Source organism: Scomber scombrus, chromosome 14, assembly GCF_963691925.1.
Source record: "Scomber scombrus chromosome 14, fScoSco1.1, whole genome shotgun sequence".
NCBI lineage: Eukaryota > Metazoa > Chordata > Actinopteri > Scombriformes > Scombridae > Scomber > Scomber scombrus.
The window spans coordinates 19,529,694-19,550,450 of NC_084983.1; the positions used below are offsets into that span (position 1 = coordinate 19,529,694).

The following is a 20,757-nucleotide window of genomic DNA, read 5'->3' on the forward strand; positions in this document are numbered from 1 at the left end:
ATGATTAGTAGATGAATTGAGAAAATAAGCAGCTGAATATATGATGGACATCATTTTTAGTTGCAGTTCTATAGTTGAGGGGATTGATGCGTTGGGGTTCTGGGGTTCACCATCATTCTTTAAATTCAACCTGTGGGTGGCATGAACATGTCTAATACATTTAATTGAAAATAATTTAATAGTTGTTGAGATATTTTTATACTGGACCACCTGGCCAACATCCCCCTGCCTGGAGCTACACTGTTAGTGTGGTTAAAAAATATAGTTATTATTCAGCACAGATGAGACACTTCCCTTTCTTATTTCTTTATTTCATTTTGTTTGTGTGTAGCTGTAAACAGAAGCTCTATTCGGAGAAGCTGCCTAACACAAGTATCATCATCCCATTTCATAACGAGGGCTGGTCATCGCTGCTGAGGACCGTTCACAGCGTACTCAACCGCTCTCCTCCACAGCTCCTCGCAGAGGTCATCCTGGTCGACGACTTCAGTGACAAAGGTACAAGAAGAACACACACTCATCACTGCTTTAGGAACACACCTGCACCTGTGTAAAAGCACATGCATTCTCATAGGTACATGAGCACAGCTGCAGACACTGTGGCTCTTTATCCCCTCTGTCTCGCTCCTCCTTTAATACTCACTCACACACACACACACACACACACACACACACACACACACACACACACACACACACACACACCCACGCGCACGCTTATTGTTTGCAAGTGCTGGTGACTGTGTTGCAGAAATAATGAGTTGTACAGAAACAAAAGCATTAGCTAGATTCTGTAGAGACCCAAAATGATCTTATCATACTCTAAATTGTGCACGTCATGAGCAGAAATATACACACATGCAAACACACACACAAACACAAACACACACAACACACACACACACACACACACACACACACACACACACACACACACACACGCACACCGGTGAGTCAATATTTTAGGAATGTATCGCACTTGCTCAATTCATCATTCATTAACAAGACCAGCTAGCATTCCTGAGCTCGCTGCTGTACAGTGTGTGTGAGGGCCGTTTTCAAAAAAATCAAGTTGAAACAAACTTGAAATGATCCGCAATTCATTTGGATGAATTTGAATGAGCAACGCCCTCCCAGAACCCAAAATACTTCCACACGTGACTTCTCAGATGTTTTGGTGTCCTGATTGTCCACTCAGGACATCTTTGCCCTATTGTTCTTTCTTCTTAAAACTGCACTACATTAACATTAGCTTGATTTATTGATAGGGCATGCAGGTCAAGCTAATTGTACATTTTTAGAGCGCCACCTGCTGGATCACAAGGAAAACAATGCGCATATAGAGACTGCAGCTTACATTTCAAACAAGTCATTATGTGTGTGTATGGGTGTGTACATGTACACGTAAACTGTGGTGTGTCAGGGACTATACTGTTTTTAATTACTGGATACTGTCACTAACTTCTGATATTATGGAGGTGTGTTATTGACCATTGATACACCCATAAAGCTCTACAATAAAACCTGCAAGATCTTTTAAAAAAAAAAAACCTGAGACTGTGGAGCAGTGTTGAATGCAAAGCTTCAAACCTCCTCACAGACTTCCTATTATTATGTTGGGAGCTGAAGACTGCCGTAACCTCTCAACAGATGGTGATGATGAGGGTCACTTTGTGACCCTACTGCTGTCAGTGAGGTCAAGGAGAGGAAAAAAAGTTTCTAATACAGATTGGTTTAATCAGTTTGAACTCTGGAGTTAATGTACAGCTTTGAACCCTTACATAATAAATCGGAGGACAAGTGCAATATTATTGCTGGGGTTTGAGTGGAGGAGAGAACATGATATTCATCATAAAGTCTGGTTCACAGCCACAGTGCGACGCATCATTTCAATTCAGTTTCAGTAGGCTTTATTGGCATTGAAAGGTTTGAAAACAGTGTTGCCAAAGCATCAATATAGAATTTGTCCAAATATTTAAACAATACAAAATAATAATATGAACATTAAAACGTCATTAAGATTTCCTTCTCCCTTTTTCATTTCCTTAGATATTAAATAATGCACTATAATATATGTATATGTATATGTATAGGTATATGTATATATATATATATATATATATATATATATATATATATATATATATATATATATATATATATATAAGGAGAGACAAAAAAAGGAAGGATGAGCTGTTCAGAGGTATATTTCTGTGTATCCTCCCAGTCACTTTCTTTGATGTTGATGAACAACTTTTCTGCTCCATGACAGTATGTTAGCCAGCGGTTATACTTTATGCCCTTTGACATTCATTGATGCTGTTTTGTTTTGGTACCTCACAGCTGACATGAGGAAAATAAACAACTTCTGAGATGCTTTTTCAGACTGCAGTTATATTTTCTGAGGTGCTGATTAGTTTCTATGTTGTGTAATTAGAGCCTCGCAGGAAGAGCCCCTCTCCGTTTTAAACACATAATTAATACATCTATTCATGTTTGACTCGAAGGATATCTGTTTATTTATATTTGTTTGTTTGTTTTTTTCCATGCACTTGCTCTGCTGCATGTAGTTAAGTTTATTAAAGTTCATTAAGGGACTCATGAAGTCACGGATGGAGTTTGGACTTTTCAGTTTGTAGTTTTCCCATCTTATGACATCATCACAAGTCTTTCCAACATTTTAACTGCTAAGGTTGTGCAGTGTTTTGCGGTGTCCAGTATGATTGTGAAGCACAAACTGCTGCAAGAAGCTCTTACTGTCAGTTGGGGCCTCGTAAAGGATCATCGGATTCAAGATAGGGGTCAGATGAGTCTCCATATTTTCCCCACTGTGGTCTGCTTCTCTTTTTCTTTTCACTCTTGGAGGTACATGCAATTTAAAATGTTCTGCTCCTGACTGATTGCACACACATAATGCTTGTTGCACAAAAAAAACACAAAAAAAACACAAATTTGGTCTCTTTTAGCTGACAAGGTCTGTAAGATAAGTCTGAATGTGAAAACTGAGTAAAGAAATGATTCCACTTCCACTTCTGCTGTTTTTTGTTTTCTGACACGTACAGTAGGGCTTTACTGTTTTGGCTAAAATGTTTTGCTTACCACTGAAAGCCACAATTATTTATCATAATTACTGTGATTCATATCTATTCTTGCCCTTAAAAAATTCTAAATTGACAAACATCTGCTTTGACTTTCACAGTACAGATAATCTACAACTTGAACCTGCTTCAGATGTCTTTAAATTAAAATCAGGCTACTCCTACATGAAATGCAGCCTTATAACCTAATTTAACTAAAATATTTCAATAATAATGTCAACAATCTCCTCAGAGCTTTTAACATAGTAAAAGGATGTATTCCCACGATGAATGTATTTTTATATTACACTTGTAGGAAAATGTATCTCTGTGCATCTGATTGTTTAATGTCAGCAGAAAACAAGTAGAAATAAACTCCAAAAGTTGATTCTGGTTTAACTCTCTCACCATAGGCCGCTGTGGCCTAAACACACTGGCACCATTCAGTTCAATGGGAGGACTGGTGTTTTCACCACAGCACCTGCTTTAGTCTGAATTGAGCCTCAGAATTCAGTGTCTTTTCCTTTAATCCCAAAGTAGCACTTCTTCTGTCACAGCAATACTTGTCTGAAATGTTTGTCCTGAGCCAGAAAACCAACTGTAACTATATGGTTTATTTATGAATATAAGTGTGTATTTATTCTTTTGTTTGTTTGTTTGTTCTGTTACAGAATAAGGTGTGGAGAAAATCTCACCTATGTTTTCAGAGTGATGATTATTATTTTCTCTACCGCCCACAAGTGTGCAAACAAATCAGAAATTACATGTGCTGGAGCCATATTAAGGTCCTTGTTCATCTGATTTTCAATACATCTCACCTCGTCAGTATAAAAAGATCTCAATCCCTCCTCGCTCTCTTTGTGTTCCTGCCCTCCATCGCTCTACTTTCCTCTCTCACCCACGCTCACCTCCGTGTTGCAGGAGCAGCTCAGTCAGGCACAACAGTGACTCACAGATAACATGCAAACACTGAAACCTGCTGTTTTTATCTCCTCACTTGCCCTCATCTTCTTTAACGTCTCTTTCTTTCCCCCCCTTCTCTCCTCGTTCCACTTGCTGCTTTTTTCCCCCTTCATGTCTCTAATGTCTTCTTTGTCTCGTCTTGTTTCCTTTTTGTCTTTTCTTGACATCTCTTATCTTTATTGCTCCTGCCTGTTTCTTGACATCTAACCTGTTTCATCTCTTGACATTTTCTTGTTTGTGCTTCTCCGTCTCACCTTTCTGTTTTTTTCTTCCTACAGTTTCTACTAATTATATTATCCTGTTTCTTTTCTTTATTTTTTACTCTCTTAATTATCTTCTGTTTACCTTCTGAAAATTTCCATAATGTTTCAACTTTTTTTTTCCTTTTTCCATGGTCTTGGTTGCCTCCTCTTGACATTTCTCCTTTGTAAATGTTACATCCTTATTTCATGTATTGCTTTTTTTCTTTTTTTTTTTAAATGTCTGTCATCATTTTGCCTCTTATCTTCCCCTTTTCTTAAAATCTGTTCTCTTGTGGACAAAGTAATTCATTCATTTGGAGTTGTGTTTCTGTCCACCTGTTGAATAAGTCCAATATGCACTCTCTTTTAGCTCTGTTTTTACTCTCTACCGACTCCTGAGGCAAATATCTGGCTCTTTAGCTGCTAAATGCTCCACTATATTCACCAGCTACTCTACAGCTAACTGTGTCTGGTGCTGAGCAGATAGTGTACAGTGGCTTTTTAGAGCCTTTTTCTCTGAAAACATCTGCCTGGTGGGGCTGAAAACAACACTATGAAAGCACTGAGAGTGAACCAAAACAGTAAAGATGCAGCTGGACAACTAAACAATGAGCCGGCCCTCACTTTTATTATACCGGCCGTGCAAATATCGGTGAGTCTCTTGAAAGGATCATTAGTTGCAGCCCAAGTTGTCTTCTCTTTAACTTATCTTCCTTTTTCTTCTGTTCTCATTTGCTTTATTCTGTTTTTTTTCCTCTTCTCTCTTCTGTTCCACTTTGGTCACCGTGTGTGTGTGTGTGTGTGTGTGTGTGTGTGTGTGTGTGTGTGTGTGTGTGTGTGTGTGTGTGTGTGTGTGTGTGTGTGTGTGTGTGTGTGTGTGTGTGTGTGTGTGTGTGTGTGTGTGTGTGTGTGTGTGTGTGTGTGTGTGTGTGTGTGTGTGTGTGTTATCCATCTCTTCGAGGCAACAAAGCTCGTAAATCTGATTCTGGTTGATCCATCCGCTTCAGTGAGAGCTGACTGTCATGTTACTGCTTTTTGCTCTCCCTGCTAATCTCTGCTGCTGTTGACTCGAAAAACTTTACTCATTGGAAGATTGTAGGCAACAGTAAATGTCAGGTTTCAGTGTCAGTCCCTCAATCAAAAAGCTTTTTCTTTCTTTTTTCCTACTGATAATCAACAAACATAACAGCAGGAATCCATCACAGAGAAGTCAGAGGCAGCTTTTTTTCTTTTTTTCCCTTCCACAGTTGCCTTTATAGAATACAATATAATGCAGCTACAGCACTTGCTGAGTATTGAGTAACGTAACGAAACAAAAAATATATTTTTGTGATCAGATATGTTGCACACTGTAAAACTTTTCTTCTCTGGATGAAAACAAGTATCATTAGATGTGTATAGCATGCTAAGTGGAATACCATCCACACAGATACAATGGCAACGTCACACACAGAGCACTATTCAAACACAAGCACAAGTAGACGTAATTAGCTTTTTATTTCTTACTGACCTACATTTACATCGCACTGAGAAAAGAGGATGATGGGAGGTGATCCAGGTCAGCTGGTGAAGGCCTGCTGATTCTGAGGGTGAACAATATTACCAAAGAACCATTAATTAAAGTCTGTAGATTCAGAAAAGCAGTTTAAAAAATATTTTTTCTTAATAACATCTTTCTTTAAACTATTGGTGGCACCATGAAATAGTCTATTTTCTGTATTAAATCATGCAATCCTTGTTGAAACAGACTTTAATTTAGGATATAACGAAGACAGGAGTCACTTAAAAATGTGTGATTTGTTACTGGTTAGATTTGATGTTCACATTAACTGGTGCAAGCATAGTTCCACATCAATGAATTGATTCAAATAGGATGTGATGTGCTCATTAACAGGTGTTCACTTGACCTGATATTGTCCATATTTGACAGACTCCAGTGTCTGGTTGATGCTTCAGGAACCCCAAAACCAGACCTGATCTAGAAAAAACTGCCTTTACTGTTTGTGTATCTTTTTGGAATAATCTCCAATGTCACCTAAAGATACAAAACACATCAACATCACTGTCTTGTGAAAAATGGTCAGGTGTGTGATTAAATTATTGATCAGTAATCCTTTTGTGATGTTACTAAAGATTTCTGAAAGAACCCAAGGTTGGAAAAGATTTTGTCAGTTGCAGGATGGCTTCATATTTTGCTTTCATATCTCATCTCTGGGCTGTTATTGGGCTTAGACGTCTTCAGGGCAGAGTTTCATTAAATCGGGGACAGTGTGAGTCCAGATGTATCAATCATGGTTAACTGTTGTCTGTGACAGAGGCAGTCCCTCTACACAGGACCATTGAGCCACACTGCAGCATCACCTCCTGTGATAGAAACCTGTCACTGACTCCAGATTTATTACCCAATTATTCACTGACTGTCAGTGCCTGATGGGATCAATTAGATTGCAAATATTTCATTTTCTAACACCAAAATGGTAATGAGACTTTCTTTTTTGGGTTGTAATTAGTTCTATATACTTGGCTGCCAATTTATTGTAATCAATTTGAGACAGTATGACATGGTTTTAATGGCGTTTATCATGTTTTGGTAGTAAAAATGAAAGTGCAGTGCAGTGTGAGGGCAGGTGATGAATGGGCATGAGGAATAAATTAAGTCAGACAGTGAGAAATGGAGCAATCAAGACACATGGAACAACATTCAGAGAGACATCAGAGGAGTGAGGATGAGGTAGAGTTAATGTTAAAGACAGACTGAGAGGTGAGGTGGATGCTTTAAATGGGGAATTAAGTAATTTATGACTTTTATCAACCTTTATCAGTGAATAAGGTCGAAATCAACAGATCTCAGGTACATCTGATGGTAGGCTGTAATAGACATAAATTTAAAAGCTACCTTCATAATGAGATGGATATTACAGCTAGTTAGAGTATAGCAGAGGTGCAACAGAAATGTGTAATGAAGAGGTCATTTGTCACTACGCACAAGATTAATGGCTTTTTTCTTTTAGCTTCAGATGGAAAATGTTGAAATCTCATTTGCAGAGACGTCTTTTGTGTTTGATAAGTTGAAAAATGTGAACACAGTGACAGTCATTTCAGTCTGTGGCCAAAAAGTGAGCACTTAAACATCAGATAATGTAGTCTTAGTTCTTGGTACCACACCTGAACCAAGTTATCTCATTTACAGGGTCGTAACAATAATGACAACATACCATTTTAATGTTAAAGCTCTTTTTTCCCATTCTGCAGACTACCACACACTATTCTGTCATTAGATTGATCATTGAAAAACTAACAGGAGAAGTCAGGTTCCTGTGAATCATATACATGTATACAACAATTCACTGCCTTGATAAAAGGTGAGTCACTGGTGCTGATGAAACCCTGTGAATTCACATTGGTATATTTATGTGCTAGAGGAAAGGTGAAGGATTCTAAAATCACTCTACTGAACACTTTTATTTTGACTATTTAACACCAGAGCCAGAAAAAAAAAAAAAAATCAGTCAGGCTGATATCTCAGCCAGTATTAGCTTGGGGCGCTTTCAAACTGGAAATGGCGGCCGAGGACGTTGTAACTACGGTGAACATCGCTGCATTATACAAATGAAATATACATGTGTTTTTTACACTAAGCAACACTATACTGCTGTCAGATATAAACCGCCAGTAGGTTTATTGGATTAATTTAGCTGTCTGTAATGATTTGGTACCGCAAACGATAATGTGAATGCTAACGCTAGCTTGCTAACTATCTGATCATCATTTGGGGTAAGTGAGGCATCACTGTTGAAATATGTGCATTATGCAAGTAAGTATATAATATGCGCACTGCACTACAGAGAAGTGTACTAATGGAAGTATGTGATTCCAGACCCAGTGAAAAAAAAACTAAAAAACAGAGTAAACAGGTTGCAGAGCTCAGTAAAGAGAAAAGGAGAAAAAACTGAGACTGACAAGGATAGAAAGAGAGCAATATGATAGGAACGCAGTGAATGATGACAGAGAGACAAAAATGCTCTGTGGACAGAGACACCACCAGTCTCAGTGAAACCAGTTAGACCTGCCAACATGCCCAGCTACACTCCTTGATGAGCTTTAGCTGGGTGAGAGGAGGGAGAGGAGGATGAGGAAGAGGAGTAGGGGTGGTGATGGTGGTGATGGTGAGGGGAGGTCAGCTCACTCTTCATTAGGCTGTAATTGAATTTCCGCAGCCCGTGCAGGGAGGATGTTCATCCCCTCGCTCTCCCTGCAGGGGAGTTTTGGCTCCAGCTTCTCAACCTCCCCGATACTTTCAAGGTTAGCTCAGCTAATGGGCTACTTTCTCCACGGATTTCTCCGCTCACCATCTGTCATCTACATGTCTGACCATGTAGGCGCACAGGTACATGCTCCACCATGTGATTCTGCTGAAATAGAGTAGAGCAGAGACTAGAGGCCTTGTTCAGTAACGCAGTAGACCACCTCTGGCCCTGATAACAGCTGACACACGTTGTGGCAGTGACTCAACAAGGGACCTGCAGTGTCTCAGTGTTAAAGCTGACCACGCAGACATGGAAGGACATTCATCTTACACGTCCCAAAAAGCTTTTCAGTAGAAAATCAATTTGCTGTCTTGTTTTGCATCACTTTAAATGTGTGTAATGTAGGAACATGGTTTGATTTTATCTTTTTGATGTGACTGAATTGAATTAGACTTTTGATAAATATAATCTTTTATTTTTAAGCTTTTATTTTTATTTTGGTGTAGTTTCCGCACTCTAACCTGCAGGGAGGTGTGTGATAACTGATAACTGTAGGGTGCAAACAAGCACACAAACATGCAAAAGAGGCAGGGGCACTTTGACAGTTATGCAGCACTGGCTTTATTCTTTAGGCTGACAGTGTGCCTTCTTCAGCACTCGAGTCTTCTTCAGCAGCTTGGAAAAAGGCTCAAAAGCTGAAACGTCAGCTGGCTGTTTTAATTTTAGCATTTGTTCCTTACATCTTCCTGAATATATGGATATGTGGATGCGTCTTTCTGTAGATGCTGAATTTAAGTAGAGTCAGTAAATGCCTCATGAAATGGCATGTATGTTGAAACTACATTTTAGGGTATATCAGGTCTTATTTTACTGGAAGGTTGGAAGTGCTACCTGAAATCTTTGATTATTTGTTGGGATTTATATTCGCGCCTGCTTCTGCAACTTGAAGTCACCATTACAGGTTCACTATTATCCATAAAGTTTAAATTCCTATTCAGTGTCTTTTTTATCATCATTTTATTGTTTAACTGCTTCTGGATAATTATTGCACTCTGATAAAAGCATTATCTTACGGTTTAAAGTTCCCATCATCCTCTTGGGGCTTCTGATGACCGCGAATGGTTGAACCTGTGCTGCTACAATGTTTGCTTCATGATCCAGCATTAAGTTGTTGATCTGCAGGCAATAATGGACACAGTGTGATCTCTGTGTATATACTATTGTGGTGATAACTGTGTTTTAGTGATTACCACAGAACATCTTCCACATTCTTCTTCCAAGTAGCACATCTCACATAAAGCATGCTTGCTGAGTTTTGCTCAACAACTTATGTCTATTTTTTTTCTTGAAATGAATGCATTCATGAGGCAAGATTGCAAAACATTCTCTCTCATTCTTCAGATGTGAGGATTTGTTGATTTTCTCACATTTACATCATTGTGAACTGAATAACTGGGTTTTAGACTTGAGAGGATGGGTGTCACCTTGGACTCTGGAAAGTTTTTCACAATAAATGACTGATTAACAACAATGTAAAAGTTAGATGTCATGTGTTCCGGTCTGTTCAGTGGAAATTTGTAAAGATTCTGTCCTTGGTAAAGTTATCGCTGAAACTTTCTTGCTTTGCAATCACAATGATGCTTTTTTCCAGAGTCTGTTATTTGACATTTTAAAACTGTTCACATGCAAAACATGTGCCGCTACGTTCTGCTTTCATTTTCGCTTGCTAATTTCGTTCTTTAATAAAGCTATGTTTCCAGGGCCAGGGGGTAAAAGGCGGTACTTTTTTACACAAGAGGCAGCAAGAAGCAGTGAAGCATGCCATCATGTTTTAGCAAGTGTTTATTTTTCCCCCCCTCGTTTTTAATTGGAGTGTACTTTGGAGATGAGAGCTGTTCTCTGGGGATGCTGACTTCATTAGCACCTGTAAGTGTCCGGGCATGTTAGTGGAAAGGGAGAGATTGAGAGAGAAAGGCCTACTTGAAGAGTTGTCTTTAATAAATGCCAGCTTGTCACAGAACATTTGGATCATTTAAATGTAGTCATTTTCTCCCTGCTTTAAAGTTTAAATCTTAATATTATTCATGTCTTAAAGTGTAGAACAAACACGACTTCACAAAAATTAGATTGTTTTCTTTGGGTTTTTTTTTATCTTGTTTTCATAATGCAGTTATTATTATCATTTCTGTTTAATTGAAGTTTAAATTGAGAACTGGAGCTGCTCCCCAAGGAGTGTCATTAGCATCCATAATAGTGGGAATAACTGACATCCTGCCAGCTTAATGGGGGCAATCTTAATGCCAAAACAATCATAAGCACAAGTTAACCATTAAGAACAAGGCAAAAGACAAGGGGAGTGAAAGGGTAGGTAATAAAAAAGAAATGTAGGAAATGAGCAATGATAAGAGGAATGGCCAATAAGAGACAGGGTGGTGTTTCAGCTAAAGACTTGTTATTATGTTTTAATAGGCTTCCCTGGAGAGCAGAGGTGCCATTTTTGGCTGTTCAGCGAGTTGAAAGAAGCAGCTTTAAAAGACGGACGAATAATGGATCAGGAAAGATTAGAGAATGAGCTGAATGCACAGATTTCAAGAAGATGGAGACCGGTGTTGTATTAACCAGGATACACGTTGGTGTCACGTCTGCTGCATGGACTTTCGACTGATGTGCAGAAATAAGACTGTCAGGATAAATGATGGCCATGGAAATTAGTTTTAATGTTGCCCGAGCCTCCACATCCCTCCCCTCTGTGGCCAGATTTCCATTCCTTTTATGCTCCCAATCTTCTTCCTCAACTCATTAATGCTCTTTGTACCATCATCATATATCGATTCACCACTTGTTTGTTGATTTCATTCTTATATTCTTCTTTTTTTCGGTTTTGGCTCATGCACTTTTGATAGTAATAGTTAAATCTTAGTTAAAGATCACCCTATACTGCTAAGAATATGCTGGAGGGAGACATAACGTCCATAGGAAGACTCCTTCTAAAATCCATGTGCATCATTAGACTGTACTTTAAATACAATACCTGCTCATCACAAGACACTCAAAGGTTTAGTGCAATTCTTTTTGAGATCTGTATTTGTTGGTCAAAGAATTCTTAGAAACAAACATTGAAGACATTTTATATTTCTGATGATTTTTGGGAGTAAACAGAAGAAAAATAAGTTGTTAGATATCGGTTTCCTGAGCAAAGCCGTTTTTACAGAAACTCAATACACACGTCACCAATTTAAGACGAAGATGTTATATTGAACAAATGAGTCATGATTCGCACCAGCAGTTGTTTTCCTTCTGAGTTTCTCAACATCGGGGGCAGGACCACATGTGATTCAGACATGGTGGTGAGAGATACAAGGCTGATTTAATGTTAAAGGTTTGAAACGCTTCATAACTTCGATCTGCTATGACTTTCCTTCACACTTGTGATAACAGAGGATTACTTGGTACCTCTTCTTTTTTTCTGGGGTCATGTGGATTATAAATCATGGGAGCATGGACTAGAATGTTGTTTATCCAATTAGTTTTCTTTTATTTCCTCTTCTTCCTCATCCTCTTCCCACAGGTGTAACAGAAACTAGACGACAGTAAGGACCTAACCTGCCTCACAGGTCTGTGCCGGGAGGCTGCTGTTCAGACTCTGACAGTGACTCTCTCAAGGACTAACAATCCCCATGGGGATATTTTTACAGCAGTCGACAGCGGCAGGATAAGAGCCACTCGACAGGACGAGGTTCAGAGATGTAAAGTGAACACAACATCGGTGCTGCCGTGTTAACAGTGACTAACAGTGACTCTGTCTTTGTTGCTGCTATCGTTCAGTCTTTATGAAGTCAGTTTGGCCTCTGCTATCTTCTGTCATGTTGTTGCTTCCACTTCATGTTATTCTCATCCATTGTAATGTTGCCATTTACTATTTGCAGACAAATTCTTAGATGTACTTTGCACAGGGCTTTGTTATAGGTCATTTATTAGAGTTATCGTTCTGTTATGCATTACTGTTCTTCATACAAGAATTAGATGTGATATTTTTTGCCTTTAGTTGGTCAGTTTGTCAAATTAGGTGATTGTGTTGCACAACTTGGTCAAGAGACGCTGGACTGAAAGCAATGGTAGCTTGGCATCTTCCATGACTTATATGGAGGTGATCAGTAAGTGAAGAATTGACTTTACTGTTCCAACTGACAGCACTAAAAAACAAATCATTACATTTGTAAACGCAGATTTAATGTATTAGATTTAATAATTGCAAAATAAACACTGACTGAATATTTTGAAGCAAGTTTAGAATGACAATTGGCCAATTTAAAACCTGTAATCCTAGTTTAAATGCAAGATGTCCGCTGAAGTTAAATGGTTGGGAATAAGCAGAGAAACTTTTTTCTTTTTTTTTTCTTAAGAAAATAAAAGATCTTCAAAATAAGCAACGAATTAAAATATGCAGCAGAAATACAGCAGTCTAGATAGCGATGTTGTGAATTTGGTGTGAAGCGGTATGGTAGCATGTGTATGTGCGTGCTGTAAATGTGTGACAATGCTTGAAGGCAGAGACATGAAATTGTCCATCCTCTCCTCACGCTTATCAAAATGCTGCTTTCATCATTTTAAGTCGTGACGGCAAAGTGCACATCTGTAATACATCTCTTATCATCGCCTCAGTAACTATTTAAGCGGTGTGGTTTTTGTGTGAAGGAAAAGCGGTGTGGGGGGGGGGGGGGTTATGTGTGCTTTTAAAATTCCCCCCAGACTGGCTTATATCATCACAGACTCTCCCTTAGCATCCTTTTCTTTTTTTAATGACAGTTGCAGAAAAGCAGCTTCAAAGCAGCTTTGGATGCCATATTGGATCCACTGTAATTTGAGGTTAATTGAATTGAAAATCTCCCTCGCCTCACCCAAAATTTAAAAAAAGCGAGAAAAAAAACCTGCACTAGGGAATGAGGTATCGCTTGTATGGGAGAAAATAAAATATACTGGCCGTTCTGTGCAGCTGGTTCGTGAAGCAAAATAGATAATCTATTATCTCTAAATTGCCAACAAATGGCACTAGTTGAATACTTGTGGAGCTGCTGCCCACGCTTCACTACAACGTCTTCTATGCTTAGTTTTACTGATTGTGATTGAATTTTAATTAATGGCTCAGGGGAAGATGCAATGCATTTCTGCAGCAGAAACAGATGGAGAGCAGCGAATGTTCAGCTGTTTGGTAAATGGGGTCTACGGAGGTGACCCAGGCGTAGATGATGTCTGAGCCCTCATCATGTCCTGGACTTCACATTCTAATAATGACTAATGTGTTTGCCAACGTCAGCCTGCTCTCATTAGTGTGATTTATAGCCTCGCCAATTTTCAGTAAACCAGAGGAGCCATATTCCAATTTATTCAGGTCAAATTAACCATTCGTAATTAGACACGGTAACCTTTCCCGCTCCTCTCTCCTGTGCTGAACATGTAATGCAAATGTTGGTTGTTTAATCTCACTGCCTGTCATTTGGAAGGTTATGTAAGAAGCGCCCCACACAGGGCAAAAGTTTAGCCCCAATCAATCTCCTAATTGTTAATTGCTTATGGGCTGATTTATTGCAATATTATGTAGGGAAAGGCTCACCCGTTCTTTTCAGGGTGGCACTCCACCCTATGCAGCCTCCAGCCCATTGTTCCACTGTGTAAAACCCTGCATTAATGTTGTGATGAGTCAATATAATACACAATAAGTCGATTATAATACATAAGAAGTAGTGGTAACTACTGTGGTAGTTACTTTAGTGTTCACAAGGTGCTTTTAAGTGAAGTAATGACATTTTTCTGAGGTATAGGCAGATATAATACATTACAAGCTGGTTATAAGTCACTATAAGTGGCAGTTGTTTGTTTTAAGTAAAGTGAGAAAAAGATAATTAAATATGTGTAGGGAAGGAAGTTTCCCACACCAGGTCTCAAATCCCGGCCTCCGCCGACCACAGACAGCTACACTAACCAGTCAGCAGAAGAAAACTGGTTGCCAAGTGCCAGCACATCTAGTCATCTGTGGTTATTAGTCTCTAGACGGCACAGGCCTGCACAGTGACATTACGCAAGAACAACACACAAAACATAAAATGAATTTGTATATTTAACAAAGCAGAAACTGAGTTCTCCAACAACTGAATGATAGACATTTACATTTCAATAATTTAATATTTCCCCAAAACACAAATACACTGCAGGTAATGTCTACATCATGTAGTGTCAGCTTAATCCGAGCTATACATAAAACAGAAACACTGTTAAAATAGGTGACATGTTCCTACATTGTGATACAAACATTGAGTTTATTATACATTTTCTGTCTCTAAGACTAACTCTATGCAGGGAAGATGTTACTCAGCCAGGCTTTGCTACCCTGACACCCCTAAAAAGAATAAACTATCCTGAGCACAATTAAGGAACATGTCACTAAATGCAACTGTTCCATGTCCTTTAAAACATTTTTGTGGACAAACTTTCTTTTTTTTTTTTCAGTCGAATTGTTGATGATGAAATAACAGCAGCCTAATTTATGGGGTAATGATGTAGAAAATGGATATTCAAAAAACAAACATCGGTGCACTTACAGTGACATTTGTGCTCATTTCTGTGAGACACATGAAGTTGGACTGTGAGTCACTGTAGGCAACAGCTTTGGTTGAAATTAAACAGTTTATGTTTGCAGGAGACAGGTGGTTAAAAAAACCACTGCTGAGTCATGTCTCTCTGGTGGAGATGAGCCTTAACACATTATATCTGGCAACATTCTTGGCCAGATGGGTTGCGTCGTGTGGTATTTAATCAAGACTAACCTCCAATAAGGATGGCATTAAAAAACAGCAACATGTTGAGGTCCTTGCAGCAAACACAGACATGGCAATGAAGAACTGTAAGGTGATGATGGGTAGCATTATCTGTATGACTTTATACTCATGAAGTTTGATACATTAGCACATGAATGGATTGATGGACTTTTGGAAACACAGCAACAGTACACAGACTGAGAATGAAACATGGCCTTGAGTCTGGCTCCGATTTTTTATTGACCTGTCAGAACTGACTTGATGTTTGAGCAGAAAGATTTACAGGCTCCATTTAGAGCAGGATTGATTTCTATTGAAGGCAACTCAGTGGGAGGATTGGTGAAAAATGTGTATGAATAGCCCCTTCTTTGACTGATTGATGCTTTCAATTCAATTCAATTGGTTTGCCCTTTCTTTCTGAATTTTTCTCATCTTCCACTATATTACATCTAGTTTTTATAGCCTTTATATAGTTTTATATGAAAAAGCAGACCATTTTGTTGGTCTGGATTTATTGTGTCACTGCAGCTCTGATTTGAACTCTGTCATGTACTGCACAAGCCTGAAAAATACACTTTCTACAACATTTGCATGGTGTGATTTACTCACTGACAATAACCTGCACACTTTATTGGAGTTAGTGATAATCTTTCAAAGAAGCAGGATTTGTAATTCCCTCATTGAGCATTATGAATTTAGTCTTGGGAGATGTTTTGCACCATGGCAATTTGAGACAAGCTGCTTTTTTGCCGAAAGGCGTTATGACCGCACATGTTAGGAGGGGCTGATCAAATTCCTTTTTTCATACCTCACAGTTTGATTGTCTCTCTTTAGGGAAGCAGTCTGTCTAATGACTGCAGTAAATATATTTTAAAAGTCACATAGTGAAAAAAAACTAAGTGAAAATGTAAAGTTTTTCCCAGTGTGGGTGAGAGTATATGATGATGTAGAGGCCCTTAGGGAAACATTTCAGTGCTGAACATGTGGCACTGGCAGATGTCTTGTTTGATGGTGACAGTTAATAGTTTAGTTTTCTTTTGATATATTTTTCCCCTCCTGTAAGAGAGCATGTTAGTGAGGGTTTGCCATTTGTGGACAACTTCCTCACCACTCTTTGATGCACCTGATGCATGTACAAAATGAATGTGGGTTTAAACCTGTTATGCTCCTTAAGTGACATCGATCCCATTTAATCTTATTCTGATGAATTCGCCATTCTGAATCCTGACGTCTCACTCTTTTTCTCTGCAGAGCACCTAAAGGTGGCACTAGAGGAGTACATGGTGCGGCTGCCGAAAGTTCGCATCCTGAGGACCAAGAAGAGGGAGGGTCTGATCAGGACTCGCCTGCTGGGAGCTGCTGCTGCCAAGGGAGAGGTCATCACCTTTCTGGATTCCCACTGTGAATCTAATGTCAACTGGCTGCCTCCACTGCTGGGTGAGGAACACACATGCACCCGACCTATCAGCACTAAAATCAACCTTTCTCCCTAACCTGAAGCCAATTCTTCTAACCTCAAGCCTATACACTTGTTGAAATTAGAGCTGCAACCATTAATCAATAAACAAAGTTAATTGGCCACTATTTCGATTACTGAATATTTATTTTAAAGCAAAAATGACAAGTTCTCATATGAGAGGATTTGCTGTTTTTATTTGTCATAAATGAGTGAATTACATATCTTATGATTTTAGACTGTTAATAATCAGACAAAACAAGTAAATTGATTATTTCAATTATTTGATAGATTGAGAAAACAATGGATCGATTAATAGGTTTTGAAAATAGTTGCAGGCCTAGTTGTTATCTTGGCAAAGCTCTCAAACATGTGAAGAGCCACCGAATTTACCACTTTTTACTAAGAAGTCCTCAAAACAAAAATGTCTAAAACTTGTACAGATAGAAGTTTAAGAATACAGATACAGTAAATAGCCTTGATTCCTTGCTGTGTGAAGGACATATGCTGCTCATGTACAGTGTTTATAACCATAGAAAATGTTGCACTACCATCTGTTACATCAGTTTACAGGTTTCATAATCAACTGATGACAAAACATCACATTGACGACATGTTACATTTTGGAGCTGCTTGGGTATAAAAGGTCACAGGTCAAAAGAGTTTGAAACCATTGTTCCTTACTATTTTGTTTATTAAACCCGTCTGCCTCCCACTGTGTTTCTCAGACCGAATCGCTCAGAATAGGAAGACTATCGTGTGTCCGATGATCGACGTCATTGACCATGACAACTTCGGCTACGAGACACAGGCAGGTGATGCCATGCGTGGGGCGTTCGACTGGGAAATGTATTACAAACGGATCCCCATTCCCACAGAGCTGCAGAAGGATGACCCCAGTGAACCATTTGAGTAAGTGCTGTTCTCTTTTGACACATTTGACATTTGTTAAAAGATTTTATCCTGATTATTTTATTGTTCCATGAGTGTATACGTCTGTGACAGGAGTGGCTCCTGTAGGAGTCATAATCCTCCAGCTGCATGTGTTGGCACTGAGATCTACTGAATGAGCTAAACAGGACCTTGTAACCCTGATTTTTCATTGAAGGGTTTGCTGAGTGTACATGCTCTTTGTTCAGTACTGCCCTGCTTCCTTTTTCATACATACATGTGTTTCACCTGCACTGCCCAGGACACACAATGACAGAGGTGATGTATGGGAATAATAGTCATCACCATTGGACTACATCCACATTATGAGCCTGGGATCATTTCGATGTTATTGCTTATTGACTTTCAGAGGAGCATGATAATACAAACATATCGTGTTCTTTGCTACCTCCAGCTTCTCAAATTTGGGGGTTTGCGATCTTTATTTGTTTTATGTATTTGTAAATTTAATATTTTTGAGTTTGGGACTGTTGTGAGAGGAAGTTCTTTTACAATTTTTGACATTTTGTTAATTAAATGAGGAATTGATCGTCCATCCATCCATCCATTTTCTTTACTGCTTATCCTCTAGAGGATTGTGGTGAGGATTTGATCAATAAAAAAAGCAAAGTCATCTTGGGAAAATTGTCAGTAAATTTGAATTAAACAAAGGCAGAACACAGAAAAAAGAAAAAGAGTAACATATTATAGAATGATTAGTTGATTCATTGATTGAAGAAAAAAATTGCCAAACTTTGTTATTTTAGTTACTCAACTGTGAATGTTTGAATATTTATTTAGTCCCCTGGACAGTAAATCAAATATCTTTGGGTTATGGACTGTTGGTCGTGATAAAACAGGACATTTGAAGATGTCACCTTGGGCTGTGGGGAGTAGTAATTTGTCATTTTTCACAATGTTCTTATATTTTATGAACCAAATAACACATTGTTTAATTGAGAAAATAATTGACAGATTGATAATGAAACTAATCAGTACTTGCAGCCTGAAATTACTATATGACATCAGATCTCAAGGTGATACTACTGCACTGCAATCAAGAATGATAGCTTTCAACCACAGCTCTCACACACACACACACACACACACACACACACACACACACACACACACACACACACACACACACACACACACACACACACACACACATAGTTTAATTTTAAAGCAATGAAAGACAGAATAAATAAACAATATTCAGAGGCACACTTTGTTTTTTGTAAAGCCAAATTGCTCAGCATGTGATGCCAGACACTCCATTTGTGAGCCCTGAGGGATTACTTAGACAACATTTCTCGATGTTTTGATGCCAAAGACTATTTGGGTGTCCCAGGAAATACAGTAGGTATCATCAGGCAGGGCGGCTATGGTGCAGGAAGATAAGAGACTAAGGAAGAAGAAATGAGCTGCAGAACAGTCAGAATCAATCCTCATTTCATGAATTAGTCTGCTCTTCTTGCCAAATGAAATGACCTTCATCAGGGCAAATCCAATTTGAGTCGCAAAGATTTTCATTTTCATTCTGATTGACATTGCCGCAGTGGAGAATGAGGCACGGTGGGACAGCAAAATCCATCTCGGAGGAGTGTGTGTGTGTGTGTGTGTGTGTGTGTGTGTGTGTGTGTGTGTGTGTGTGTGTGTGTGTGTGTGTGTGTGTGTGTGTGTGTGTGTGTGTGTGTGTGTGTGTGTGTGTGTGTGTGTGTGTGTGTGTGTGTGTGTGTGTGTGTGTGTGTGTGTGTGTGTGTGTGTGTGAGATTTTATCCCTGTTCTCATGCCTCTGTCACTGTCTCTTTCATCAAATCCATCACTTCTCTTTCCTTCTTCCCTTTCCTTCTGTCTCTCATCCCTTCTTTGGGCTTCAGTGTTTCATTTAGTGATGAGCTCAGGCCCCATGTTGCCTCCTCAAGGTCAATAGACTGAAATGGAGAATATCAGCTTGACCATTTCTAATTAAATTTAAATTTTGAGTTGGAATATTCATGGGCCATTGAGTTAAATCATTTTTTTTCCCCCCTCCAACATACTGACACTTGCCAAATAACAGTGACTAAGGAAGACCAGCAGGGATTTTAACCAGCTTGAGAAACTGATATCTGCTCTTGTTTGGCAATGTTTCATTTGACATTTTTATCAAATATTACGATATAATACCTGAAATTGGCAAAATTATGATTTTAAATCAGGAAGTTTTCAAAGTCAGAGAAGGACAAATTAAAAATGACAATCCCAGTTTCCAATTATTGAATTATTATAGTTTTGGTGCTAGATGCTACAAACACATTTCGTTGCTACAGAAATTGGGACTATAACACTTTTTTTTTTCTTTAACAAAGTTTGCAACAATGTATTAGTGTCATAAACAACGTTGTCCAAATAAAATATTACCTCAATTTCAGAAATGAATTACCAAAGAATAATTAAGATTCTGACCATACATTTAATGCTGAATTTGAATAGCTTTTGTATTTCAATATGGGATTCTAAAGACGAATTTCAGTCAGTAATCAAAAACTTTGTAAAGGTATGATACACATCCCTAGGACAGCATTTTTCCTTTTATGGTACTGTATTTTTGGAACCTTTGAGGTCAGTTCAGTCAATGCTGGTCAATATTAATTCAGTGGAACTGAGGTTGCACTGTGCAAATGCAGTTTGCTTCTGTTTTTCCAATGGCAATGCCAACACACTGCAGTTGGCTTACTTACTCCCAACTGATCAACGTGAGACACCATAGCACACATCCTCCACACCACCCTGTCTTACCAGGACAAGAGAGAGCTATATAAGATCATTGTTCATTGATTACAGTTGAGCGTTCAACACCATAGTTCCCTCCAGTCTTTTCACAAAGCTCAAGGATCTGGGATTAAATACCACCCTGTGCATGTGGATCTTTGACTTCCTGACAGGCAGACCCCAGGTGGTGATTGTTGGTGACTGTAAAACATTTCTTCTATCCTCATCTTTAACACCAGAGCACCCTAGGACTGAGTTTTAGCCCCCTGCTGT

The 20,757-nt window shown here is 38.8% G+C and overlaps 1 protein-coding gene across 1 annotated transcript in view; it reads left to right on the top strand.

Annotated features, from left to right (window-relative positions):
* LOC133994379 (polypeptide N-acetylgalactosaminyltransferase 10-like) overlaps positions 1 to 20,757 on the top strand; it is an 87,973-nt gene that overhangs the window by 40,572 nt on the left and 26,644 nt on the right. The window contains exons 4-6 of the mRNA XM_062433623.1: positions 332 to 498; positions 16,593 to 16,778; positions 17,526 to 17,709. Coding sequence (XP_062289607.1) covers positions 332 to 498; positions 16,593 to 16,778; positions 17,526 to 17,709 — 537 coding nt within the window. The remainder of the gene's footprint in view (positions 1 to 331; positions 499 to 16,592; positions 16,779 to 17,525; positions 17,710 to 20,757) is intronic.